General features: G+C 37.3%; 2 protein-coding genes across 3 annotated transcripts in view; one reads left to right on the forward strand and one right to left on the reverse strand.

Annotated features, from left to right (window-relative positions):
* The window catches only part of LOC123524838 (uncharacterized), a 474,072-nt gene that overhangs the window by 182,575 nt on the left and 278,028 nt on the right, over positions 1 to 13,469 (forward strand). The window lies entirely within an intron of this gene.
* On the reverse strand, positions 8,436 to 8,849 carry LOC128555889 (mitogen-activated protein kinase 7-like). Its single transcript, XM_053539687.1, has one exon. It carries the CDS (start codon positions 8,847 to 8,849, stop codon positions 8,436 to 8,438), a length of 414 nt encoding a protein of 137 aa, XP_053395662.1.

Below are 13,469 nucleotides of genomic sequence, written 5' to 3' on the forward strand. Positions count from 1 at the left end.
ATATTTGTATTTCCCAAACGGTGTTACTTTATAGGGGTTGCACTGTACTTATTTCATTTTCGCTTTAGCGGCAAATTATGACTACCAATTCTGTTTCTCGATACTTGTAGATGTATGGGTTTTAGGGGATTCAATCCCTTACTGGGCCGGCATCCGAGCGACGGACACAGGAAAGGTCAACATTCGCTTGCCTGACTTAACAATTGCTTGGTGGGGAGTGAGGGGACTCGGCTGGACCTCTTTCCGCAACTCCATAGAGACCCAGGTGCTGCTATCGCCTCCACCCAAGATTATCATCATACATTTAGGTGGTAACGATCTTGCCTCATTATCTTTGATCAAAATGAGAAGAAGTATGAAAGGGGAAATCGAATACCTCCGTGAGGCTTTTCCTGACACCGTTTTGATATGGGTTGACATTTTACCCAGGCGTGTTTGGAGGGGGGTCACGAACGTAAAGTCATTGGAGACAAAGCGCAAGCCTATCAATAGGTTGGGCCGTATAGCAACATGCCGTTCTGGCAGGGGAGATTTCATAAGCCCTGACATAGATACGGAAACTAACTTTTTTAGGGATGACGGTGTACACTTAAATGATGTGGGGTTGGAGTTTTATCTAGATTATTTGAAGACTCGTACCCAGCTGAGAAAACCATATTGAACTCGCCTAGCGGCTCGTCCAGTATGGTTTTCTCAGCTGGGTACTCGTCCAAATATATCTCCGTATTGTGCAGAACAATGTTAAATAACCTAGTAATGCTGTTAATGATACATGTATAGTCACGCTTATGGATGTCGGTCACACGAAAAAAATGGTTAGGTAACGGGTTTGTGAGCAAAGTGTCAACGGTTTCATGGCGATTTTTGTTATTTGCCGCTATCGAAAACGACAAAAAGTTAGAATTTCACATACTGATACGTCTGTTCACTATTGAACTTATTTGTGACAATATAGTGTTAACAGGCCTCAAATAAGTGACAACCATGAACAGATTATATGAATAGCAAAGTACACCTAATGCCATGTTTTTCTAAATGTCATGGGTTTTATGACAACTCATTTTCTATGTCACGGATTTCTGTCTGTAGTTTGACAAATTTATAACTTATAAATATCGGTAATTTGGACATTTTATTAAAATCAAAAAATGGAAGAAACATATCAATATGAGAAATTCTTACTAACTTTTTCAATGACGGTAAATAACACAGAAAACGTCCTAAAAGCCGTGACAATTAGCTCACAAACCCGTCAACAAGGCTCGTTCAAAACCATTTCTTCGTGTAATCGACATCCCTTAACGTGATAGTGGTTACTTTACTTACCTAAAAGAAGTATCAAAACAATAGTCCAACATGTACAAGAAGTCTTTATCAGCATATGTGTCTAGATACATAGGTCATAATGATAAAAATTATTTTTCTTTTAAAATAATTTGATTTATTTTTAGAGAAATCAAATGTCACGTCCGTTGCTATGGAACCGATACGCTCTCGCGCTTATCGTTATAAATTGGAACCCGAGTTTATACATGCCTGTAGCTAATTAAATTTGATATCGGTAAACAGTCTGTTAAACTTGCATAAAAAGCTGAGAATTCTCGTGCAGCTCTCTGTCTGTTTTTGTACGTTGGCTGAGCGAGTACATGTAAAGTTGACAATTTTGAGTTGACAATTTTATAAAGAATTTAATTCTCTACGCTTGCCGAGAGGTTGTAATAAGAGAAACGGGCTGGTCTGACAACAACCGACAATGAAGAGAACAGGCGTAATACGAGAGGTCCGTCGTAAATGAAAAGCCGACGAGTGTAACCTTGAAAGCAGGCCTGTTGGCGAACTTGTGGCACCTGAAGGTCGAACAGTCAACACTGGTGACATTGACGATAGAGGAAACAGACTACTACAGGATTATTCTGATGGGTCAATTGTTATTGACTTTGAACAAATTCTTTCAAATTCTGATGTAGTTCTTTCTAATAACTGTATAAGTAGCAATATTCCATGTGCTAATAATAATTCTCAAAGTGGGTGTGGCGGCATAATGGTATAAAAATCCTCTGTTTGCAAGTAAATTCCTTCAAACATCACGGTCACTATGATGAGTTTTTCAGTTCGGATAATTAACTCGGCCAAATCACCAGCTAATATAAACGTTTTGAAACGATATGCACGTGATAACGGTAAAGTAGATGGGTGGTTTTAACCAAGAGTTTCCTATTCTCGATTGCTTCGAATTCAAAAAATCTTTGCTCGGTTGCACTGAATTCTTGTATAGTACAGAAAGAAATAAGGAAGATGAAGCAAGAAGGGTTGCGGGCCCATTTGTATCGCCTATTAGTATCGTCCCGTAGAAACTGAATCATTACATTGACCTAGTTTTATGGTAAGGTTAGTTCAAAATCTAGGATGAACGGGTATCGGACGGCAAAAGTACATACTGGTTGGTGCACGGTCCGGGACAACTGGGTATGAAAGAGGTAGTCATCATAGGAAAATTTAGCAGTGAATATTAGAAAAATGTTGTAGTGAAGATGTATAAGTAAATAAACAGTAAAGAAACTAGTAATTAGTTATTTAAACGGCTCACGCGAAATTTAGGCGTCACGTACATAAAAAACATGCGTGTAAAATTAGCACCGCTAGAGAATAAATATAGCTGGAATTTTATAGCATTTTTGATAAATTATTGACAGAAAGTTCAACAAAATTACATAAAAACAGCTGATTTTATACAGGATTACATGTGAAATTTTATATGGCACGATCATAAATAACTACTTAGTTTTTATAGTAAATACATGTAAAACACTTTATGCACATAATTCAAACTTTTGGCCGGAAAACACAAAAAAAACAGTATAGAAAAATATTTAATGATGAATAAGTGGCAGCAATTTAAAAACATAGAGTAAACGGTTACATGTCAAGCATTCTACTTTATCGACATGGCATATTCAACGAGGCGTGTAGCTTATATTAAACAGGTGTGTGCGTGACCTATATATCGGCCGTGTACGTACAGAATAAATATGTCGTTTTAAAATAAACATTAGATTTACTGTTATCATCCTAAAAGTAGCGTATTGACAGTTCATTGCCACAACAGTTGCCACTTAGATGTTTTGTAAGTCATGAAGAGAACCGCTGGTCTTTGTGGATAATTTTGCTAATAAACAACTACAACATTAGAAGACAGCATTTGAACAGAAAATAACATCTTATATTATTAGAAAACAAAACAAAAATAATTAAAATAAATATATTAATAAATGAATTAATAAGTAAATAAATGAATAAAAATAAATTAAAGAAAGAAAGATTCTGTCTGCTAAAAGACATCATAAGGTAAATACAATCTTTGCTGCAGGGCTGGACCATTTGGCAACTGTGTTTAAAAGATTATATTTCTAAGAACATGGCTTCCAATCGATAAGAATTTTGGGGGATAAATTTCTGAAAATTTATTGTGGCGAGAAAATTCTATCGACTGGAAAGTGACCGGGCGTTAGATTCGTTAACCGGTATCAGTTTAAACGTTTTTTGACTTAACACTATTGTAAGCCCGATTGATCTAGCTCGCGCATTGTCATAATAGACGCAAACGTGAACCGCAATTGGTATTTAACCTTAGTTTGTTTAAGTTGTTGCATTGCGTTGCAGTTACATATTTTCCGTTAAGGTATGATTTTTGATTATTCGGACTGACTGGCATGTCACGCTTGGTCTCCTTCCCGTCGAGTGAATTTTTCATCAACTTGGTCGGAGCCCTCGCGCTTACCCTATCAAGTTTAATTAGAGCGGCCGTTACAATCCATCTTATTATAATACTATCCAATCTTGTTATAATATTATGTAAATGTAATTGAACCTTCAAACCAACTTGACAGGAACTTCTGTGCCTACCCTGTCTCGTTGAAAATGTTACTGCGTATTTAAGATTGAATTAGGTTTTAATTACTTAACGGATAACTTTATTTTTGTCATATTTAATTTTTGTTGTTGAGTATGTTCAGAATTGTTGGCAAGGCAGTTAAGTTCATTAACCTTCATCAGCTGGGCAGGAGCCTCAGGCGTACCCGGTCCCGTTGAGGAGGTTACTTATTTTTGACAAAAAAAGTTATTAATTATTTAACTTATGATCACTTTATTTTGTTACATTTGTTGTTATGATAGAATTGTTTGCAAGGTAATTATTAAACATATAGAGGAGGCAATGTGTGTTTATTTTTATTTCGAGTAATTTCAAATAATAAAAATTATTTTTCTTTTAAAATAATTTGATTTTTGTTTAGAGAAATCAAATGTCACGTCCGTTGCTATGGAACCGATACGCTCTCGCGCTTATCGTTATAAATTGGTACCCGAGTTTATACAAACCTGTAGCTAGTTAAATTTGATATCGGTAAACAGTCTGTTAAACTTGCATAAAAAGCTGAGAATTCTCGTGCAGCTCTCTGTCTGTTTTTGTACGTTGGTTGAGCGAGTACATGTTAATTTGACAATTTTGCCCACCCGCCACACCCCATAATGAGATTACAAAGGCGCCGCTTGCAATGTTCTGTTTTATAAAATGCGTTTCCGTCCAGTTTCAATATGACAATGATAATGACGAAGTTTATTTGATGTAGCGGCCACCGGCCCAGAATCAAAATATGCATGTATATACAATCAGCAGTACATTTATGGAATACGGGACGTAAATTCAAATCTTATTCATAATATAAACCTATTAACTTGTATACTTTAGTTTCATGTATATAGTACATATTATTATATTTAAAGCAAACGTTTACGTTCTATAAAATCATAGTATGCGTACATGGCAACATTTTTATTGTAGTTTTATTGCTACTGCTTATAAGGATAATAAATGAGTAGACATAAATTGATACAATATTTCCTGGAATATGCTTTGCTCTTAATTTCTGTAAACAAGGACATAGCAAAAGGAAGTGCATTTAATTTTCTTTACCAGTTCCACATAATTTACATATATGTTCATTTTGCCAACATTGTTATATTATCCTCTCTCTATCTCGAGCTGTTTCAGTAGGAGAGTTGAGACAGATTTTCTGCTCTAGTCATATATTTCAGATCGTTACTTGACGAGGATGAGTGTACAAATAAATCAAAAGGTTTCCAAAGACGATTTCACACATATTTGCTCGAAGTATTGGACTGCTGAAGATAATGATTAGATGTGGAACACGGATAATATGCCATTCAGCAAGTGTGGAGATAAACAGTAACATAAGATGTGTTATCAATTTTAATGTGTGTTATTTAATTATGTGCGTTTAAATGCCAAGTGTTTGTATACTCTGGATTCTCAATCAGATAACGAATCAGATAACGTTCATTACAAATATATTGTTTTAAAGCTTGTTATGGAACTTGCTTTTGAAGGGATAAAATTATTTATTTTATGCTTTTATGGTAGCCTACGACACAATAATTTAATTGTCGCTCTACGTCATCATGATATGTTACTGGAGAATTCAAGTTGGCAGGGGGGAGACTGCGTGATATCTATATTAAATGCATTTAGTAAGCGTTTATAATTATATCTAATCTAGAGCATCTTTGTTAGACATTCAGCTATCATTTCTCGTCGGTCGTTTCCAATTCGTACCCGAGGGGACATGACAGCTTCAATAATGTAGTTAGCTTGTTGCATCGCAACTGCCACATACGTTCTTGCAAACCGTTGCTTGTACGAGTTTAATCGCTGTTGTGTAGTTTGCTTTGCTTAAGACTACAATACATAATAGCATAATGTTTTAGGTGTTATGACACGAAGTTGCTTTGGGTTACTAAGTCCGGGTCTTATAGTACATTAGAACCTAGATTGCCTGGCGTTGCATGAAAGGCATCAGTATATAGTAAACACTTTGCAATAAATATTTAGTTATCTACGATTGCAGTAAAATACCACAGTTTTGATACCGTTTTCTAATAAAGTGTTATGACTCGAAGTTTCTTTGGATCACTCAGTCCGGTTCTTATAGTACGGTAGGACATTGACTGCTTTGTGTTGTATAAAAGGCATCAGTAAATAGTATAAAGATTTTTTCAGTGAAAATTTATTTATGTAGTATTTATATGATTGCAGTAGAATACCACAGTTTTGATGTCATTCTCTAATTAAGTGTTATAACTCGAAGTTGCTTTGGGTCACTAGGTCCGGCACTCGTAGTACAGTAGGATCTAAATTGCTTTGCATTGCAAAAAAGGCATATGTAAATTGTATAAAGATTTTGCACTAAATATTTAGTTAAGACAACAGTGACATTTCACAGGCTGGATGCCATATTTTAATAAAGTGTCATGACTCGAAGTTGCTTTGGGTCACTAGGTCCGGCTCTTATAGTACGGTAGGACCTAGATTGCGTTGCATTGCGTATAAGACATCAGTAAATAGTGCAAAGTTTGCTGCAGTAAATATTTAGTTAAGATTGCAGTGGAATGTCACGGGTTTGATGCCAATCTATAATAAAGTGTTATGACTCGAAGTTGCTTTGGGTCACTAGGTCCGGCTCTTATAGTACGGTAGGACCTAGATTGCGTTGCATTGCGTAAAAGGCATCAGTAAATAGTACAAAGTTTTCTGTAGGAAGTATTTAGTTAAGAGTGCAGTGGAATATTATAGATTTGATGCCATTCTGTAATAGAATGTTATGACTCGAAGTTGCTTTGGGTCACTAGGTCCGGCTCTTATAGTACGGTAGGACCTAGATTGCGTTGCATTGCGTAAAAGGCATCAGTAAACAGTACAAAGTTTTCTGTAGGAAGTATTTAGTTAAGTGTGCAGTGGAATATCATAGATTTGACGCCATTCTTTAATAAAATGTCATGACTCGAAGTTGCTTTGGGTCACTAGGTCCGGGTCTTATAGTGCGGTAGACCCAGATTGCGTTGCATTGCGTAAAAGGCATCAGTATGTAGTACAAAGTTTTCTGTAGGAAGTATTTAGTTTAGATTGCAGTGGAATATTACAGGTCTGATACCATTCTTTAATAAACTGTTGTGACTCGGTAACAAATCGGGTATGCTGAAGTTGAAATGAAAGGAATTTGGAAATCAGTGGCACTAATAAATCGGTAATAAATCGTGCTAATGAATCGGTAATGAATCGTACTAATAACTCAGCATTATTTTTAAGGGACGAAAGCATGGGTACAAAAAGTTTGAGGACGAATTGTAATTCTCTAGAAAGGGTAGCATTAACTATAAAAATGGCAAACTAAATGTTCTAGTAAGGAAAGAACAACATGAAATATATAGATTCTATTTACACTATATAGCAATTACAAAATTCCAAAATATGATACATATTAGAACATATACATCAGATCTAATTTATAAAAAAAAATTAAAGTTGTCATGAAAACATATGACAATCTTGTAATTATTTCCTAAAAACTTAACAGCTTCAAATATAGTGTAAAGAGTTAATGTATGCACTTAAACATGTCCGTTTACAACTATATTAGACAATCAAACATTTGCACTTACTCCATAACAGTTAAAATTCCAGTATTTTAGAGGATGTGGTGTCTCTACATGTGTATTTCAGTTATCCCGCCAAAATGCATTAAAGATGGCTGACATGTACTCATGTTTCCCGCCCAAAAAGTCACAACTTTACTTTTTAATGAATCGGTAATAAATGGTACTGCACAAAATATCTGTTTCTAATGAATGGTAAACAAATCAGTTATCCGCAATGAATGGGGGAGGGACTTTCTCTGCAAAACCCGATTTGCTTCCGATTCATTAAATGAATCGTAAACAAATGGTGTTAATAAATCGGCAAATCCCGATTTGTTCACCATTTATTCACGATTTTGATACCATTTGTTACTTGATTTTTTTGTTTGGGAAACTATTAATGTAAGATATAAGGCTGTCGAGAGTTGAAAAAAATCAGCTGGCCGTATATACGACACAAACTTTTGAGTCAAAAAACAATTGGTTTAAACGCATATAACTCAGATTTTATCAATAATCAAGGGCGGATCCAATGTTTATTCCAGGGTGGGGTCCAAGTAAGTGGACAACCAAAAACAAAAAAAAAAACATCCATTGGGGGTGCGGTGGGGGTCTCAATGCATTTTGCAGTATGATCTGTGCTATAATTGATTTTAATCAGAAAAACAAACATAGATCTAAATGAACTGAAAAATATGTAACTTTCAATGATTTAAAGAAATTCCGGACCCTCCTGACCCCCACTGAAAATTCCAGAGTGTCCGATCCCCGAGCCCACCTCCCTTACTGGATCCGCCCTTGATAATAATCATGACTGTGACGGGTGTTGCAACCGGATGTGGGCAGTTCATTTTTGCCACATCCATTTGATCAAATTCGTGATCTGTCTACATTGTAAGGACACACAATTAGACAAATAACTATGGGATGAAATAAAAATCATTTTATTCTTCAACATACAACCATGGTTTACATTTTCTACAAAACCAGTCACACCTCTCACTCACGCTTTCCAACAAATACTCTCGCTCCCGCACACTCAAACAGTCCTCATGGTACCACCTTTCACACAAACTCTCATCACAATCATACCACATGACACCATTAATTTCATCGTTCATCCTTCCTCTTCCCCCACACACACCACATGTAAATTTCTTTGCCGCCAGTCTCCCGCCTACTGCTCTCTTCATCCTGACCATTTCCTTGCTTAATGCCTTCGATCTCCTCTCCATCTCTCGCTTCTGTCTTTTCACAAGCCTCTCCTCCTCCTCTTTCTGTCGCTGTATCCTTCTCTCCTCTCTCTGCCTCTGTCTCTCCTCCTTCTCTTCCTTCTCTCTCCTCGCTGCATCTTCCATATGTTTATTGTTTTGGCGTCGTCCGTCCGTCTATCCCTCAATGCATCCGTCTTTCCATCAGTCAGAAGTTGTTGGAAATTTTCCAGTGAAATGCACAGGAGTATTCACCACCTCGGGGAAATGCGACCGGCAAGTTACAATTGGACAACCTCAGCAGCACCAGAGGTATCGGCCTTGGTAGTCCAGAGTGCAAACACATTTATATAATAGAGGTCAATATCTGTTAGTGTCTTGTGTTACGTTAAAATAACGTCCCCTACTGATTCTTGGATCTTAATGTCATAGGTCAAGCAAAGTGGACTTTCAATATAGGGTATCACACGTAAGTCAACTTCTGCTCGCAACTTGTGATACATTAAATATATAATCATCAACCTTAACTGGTGTGGAGATGACCCCTTTTGAATTTAGGATGAAAAAATCAGCTCAAGGCCCAGCTAATTCGGACCGTAACTTCTTAAACAGTTTCTGCTTGCTCCGCAAAAATAACTTACCTTCAACAGCTTCAGCATTTCATCTCCGCTGATAACCCTACCCTCTGGAACACGCATGGATGCCTTCTTTCTTGACTTCATTGGAGGCATTGGCGGCGGAATCAAATCATCGGCCATCCTCTCAGGTATAATTCTTTGGTCCACAAGAGGGTTTACTAGGAATGAGCCACAGGTTTCGCATGAACGAACATTAGTGTTCTCTTTGCTTCCATCTGAAAATAACAGAATGATTAAGTTATTCAAATATGATTATGTTACAGATAGAATCTTTTATCTGCGTATCAGACATTGTTCGTTAAATGTTTGTATAGTTCTGAAAAGTACAATTTATATGACGTTTATTTGTTAAGATTACTTACTTTTTAGTTTATTTAGTTTGTTTACCTTTAGCTTTTAACACCTGATTTAGCATTATTTCAGTTCCGCTTTAACATGTAAAAACAAGTACTAGGCCCTTATCCGCTGTAAGGAACTGAGAAATTTTTCACATGAAGATTCAGGTTTCAGACAGTGAGAGATCCAAATAGATAAATCAACGGCAAAATTACTCAACCGAAAAGCGCTTTACCACTTACTTTGAGGATTTGCTCTTTTGAACGTTGGTGGCACGAGCTGACTGGTGTCAATGGCTTTTGGACTAAAGGGTACTATCCCAATTACGGCAAATGCCTCTCTCACGGATGCTGGTGTAGTCTGCTCAAGAGCATGTCGAAAAGCGATTGGAAATTGGGCATTCTGAACAGTAAAACTTTGGTTTACAAATACCAGCTTCACGGCAAGAGAATTGAATCTGATCTTGAGTGGACCATTTACCTGAAAACAAAAGAAATTTGATTTGAACTTCGGGTTTTACGCCGTATTAACAGTCAGAATAATTATCGACGGGCAGTTACTCTTGGGTTTCTACATTGCTGACGTATAGAGAGGCGTGGGGGAGTGGAGGTGGGGGCAGGGGGGGGGGGGGGGGGGCAGGGTAGACACAGAGAGTTGTGTCACCACCCGGGATAGAACCGGACACCGATTTAGAATCCAATGCTCTGCCGACTGAGCTGGTCCAGGGGATGAAAAAAACTGTACAGAAAGAACCGATTTGCTATTTTCTTGACATTGCCCGCACGCACTAAAAATGTCTTGCACTTAAGAAGCATTAATAACCATATTAAAGGAACAGCAATAATCGAACTTAAACAACATGCTCACCTTTACGTCAAGCGTCGTATGTTCTGGCATCCCTAGCAGAATAATGTTGTTTTTTTTCTGGCACATTCCACAGGTGGTAGTGTGGCATGGGAGTCGTGGTTATCAAGAACCAGTAAAACTGGACGTTCCTTTCCACAATTTGGCACGCAAACCCTCCTGAACCATAAAAGGAACAGGTCTCCATCCATGTAATCGGTCTCGGATGTTGCAAACAGCCAGCTGTCTGGTATGCCATCATCAAACTTTCTGTGTGGAAAAGAGCCCTGTAAAATGGATAGATAGTACGTAGAGATCTAGCGTCAACCAAAGCATTCAGAGTCTTACAAGCTATTTTCCTTTTCGACGAAACGTTTACTTGTTATTTATCAGTGGGATAGTTTTTACGCTTGATATTTAAATTACCCTTGTCGTATGACAAACATATCTTAAGCCCAAATAACCCTGAATACAAAAATACTAAGAAATTTAAATCTAGATGTATGTAAATACTTTTTGGTGAGCTAAAAGTATTTGTTGCGTTTCTTTTTTCCTTTATTATATAACGTAAAACCAAATAAACGAATCAAATCACCATCTAACCTTAAAAAACACCATTGCTGGCAGAATCTTGCCATATGCGCAAATGCAGATGTTAGCTGTCACGTGGCCACTGGTAACGTCTTTAGCTGAGAAAGTATGCGTCTGCTTGGGTCCCAGCACTTTGATTTTGAGCTTCTCCTTCCCAGACCAACCACTTTTATCAACGTTATATATCTGCAAAATGACATTACTATGTAGATAAAAACAATCTGTTTAACGAGTATGCAGACGAAACAAAATTTCTTGGTTTGAAATAATTGCTATAAACAAATCTTTGAATTAACGGTGTCCATTTAAACGCAAGTAGTGTATATTGCCGACGCAGTTTGATTGAGTCTGTTCATGGGCAGTACTTGAAAATTCAACACTTATCACGCACCTTAGTGCCGGCTTAAGTGGTACTCAATCTCCGGAACTAATGCAATACCATAATGATCGGCGTATTTTACTTAATTCCTATTTCATTTGTTTCAACAACCAATCTTATCGTTTTAGAAGTTGTTATAGCGCGATAGAAATACAAAAATAAAGTATGTATTTTCCGGCAGACATGTGAGCTCAAGATTAACTGATAGGGACCTTACAGTATGAAAATTTTGAAAGTGACCTGTGATTCTTTTAACTGATTGGTTTCCAACACATTCCTCAAAAGTTCGAACCACCCATTCATGGTCTCCTGATTAGACATACGGCATCTGGCTCTGTCTAGACAGTCGGGTGTTCTCTCTGACAGATCTGTGTGCCGTTTCTTCAAAGCACGAAACCACTTGTCTGATGGCCCTGTCTCTAAATTCATAGCAGTTTCTCTGCCTATGAAAACAAATTAAACTTTGTAACCTAACTTTTAATTCAGTTGTACGTGCGCTAAAATTTCAAAATATACTATATGTAAAGCATTTTTTGCGCGTGTCTAACAGGAAGACGATATCACGAGTCGATGCTAGCATGTTACAGGACTGCCGTGTTGTCTAAACGTCGACACTTACTGAACGTCAATATGGTGCTTTTGCGCAATGTTAATGTCGCATTGTCCATATCGATATCACGGCAGCATGATGCTACCAGTATTACACAATACGATGAGACAACACGATATTAACGTCGCACTGTCGCATCGTGTTGTCGTAAAATCGCATCGTACTGTCGTGATATCGCATCATGTTGTGATGTCGCAACATGATGTCACATCGTGCCGTCGTGCTGTCGCATTGTGTTATCGTATTATCGACCTAACCTAATCCGGGGTCGACATTACGACGGTACGATGGCCCTATCGGAATATCGTAAATATGTTTGTTCACAAATTCTTGCACAGTTGACATGTTAATGCTTGCAAAGACTTTCCGTGTAAAAAAGTTTTATCTGATAAATTTTTACATAAATAACATACTGACCAATACTGAATCAAATAATATCATGCTTATGCGAGATACGTACCAGATCTACGCACTATTTCTCGCACGTGATACCTCACCATACTGCGTGTCATCGGAAACCCCTGTTTGGCCTGATGTTGAATAAACTGGACCAGAGTGTTCTCTTCTTCTATCGTTAGGAGTTTTGTTTTCTCCTGTTTCACACCTTTACACTCCTAAAGAGCGTAGAAAAATGGAAGAGAAGTGAAAGAACTTTGGCTGATATCAACATTTTGTCCGGATCATACTTTGCTAAATGTATACATGTTGATCAATGTCTAATATTGTTTTTGCTTGGTACAAACTCGCATCAATATAATGATGATGTACTTGTTAACCAAAATTTAGTTTTAATACGCCAAGTCCTGGTACACAGTACTGTTGGAACAGTGGTTAGCACTGGACTCTGAAGCAGAGATTTCGCGGGTTTGATCCTCGGTCCGGCTATAACCTTCTGTGACATTTTGGTCAAAAAAAGATTTTCTAATTTTGTTTGTCTCCAAGTACTGATCATTTCATTTGGGAAAGCAGTCAGTTGGCCAGGGCGGTAAGTTTGTAAATCAAGCCGAGTTTGCATACAGCCCATACGGCGATAAACAGACATTGAACCCAGTACAAAAAAACCAACAATCTTTAATGCGTAAATATTACAAAAGTTGTTTAAAACATATCAGAATAAATACGGAATAGATTACTATACAGTAGAAATTTTGTCCGATCTTTTAATACATCTTGCGCACTACCTGTCTTTTACGTGGTCGTGTAGAGTGCTGTTTGGTACTTTAAACTCCGTTGCAGCACTTCTCACTCCCATCTGTCTCCTTCTTACAGCAGATACTGCCCGTTGAAGGTTTTCCAAATTGTACGATCGGTACATAGTTCTAATAACAAAAGAATGGATTTTGATAATAGTTCTAGTAACAAAAGAATGG

Source organism: Mercenaria mercenaria, chromosome 3 (genome assembly GCF_021730395.1).
Source record: "Mercenaria mercenaria strain notata chromosome 3, MADL_Memer_1, whole genome shotgun sequence".
Taxonomy (NCBI): domain Eukaryota; kingdom Metazoa; phylum Mollusca; class Bivalvia; order Venerida; family Veneridae; genus Mercenaria; species Mercenaria mercenaria.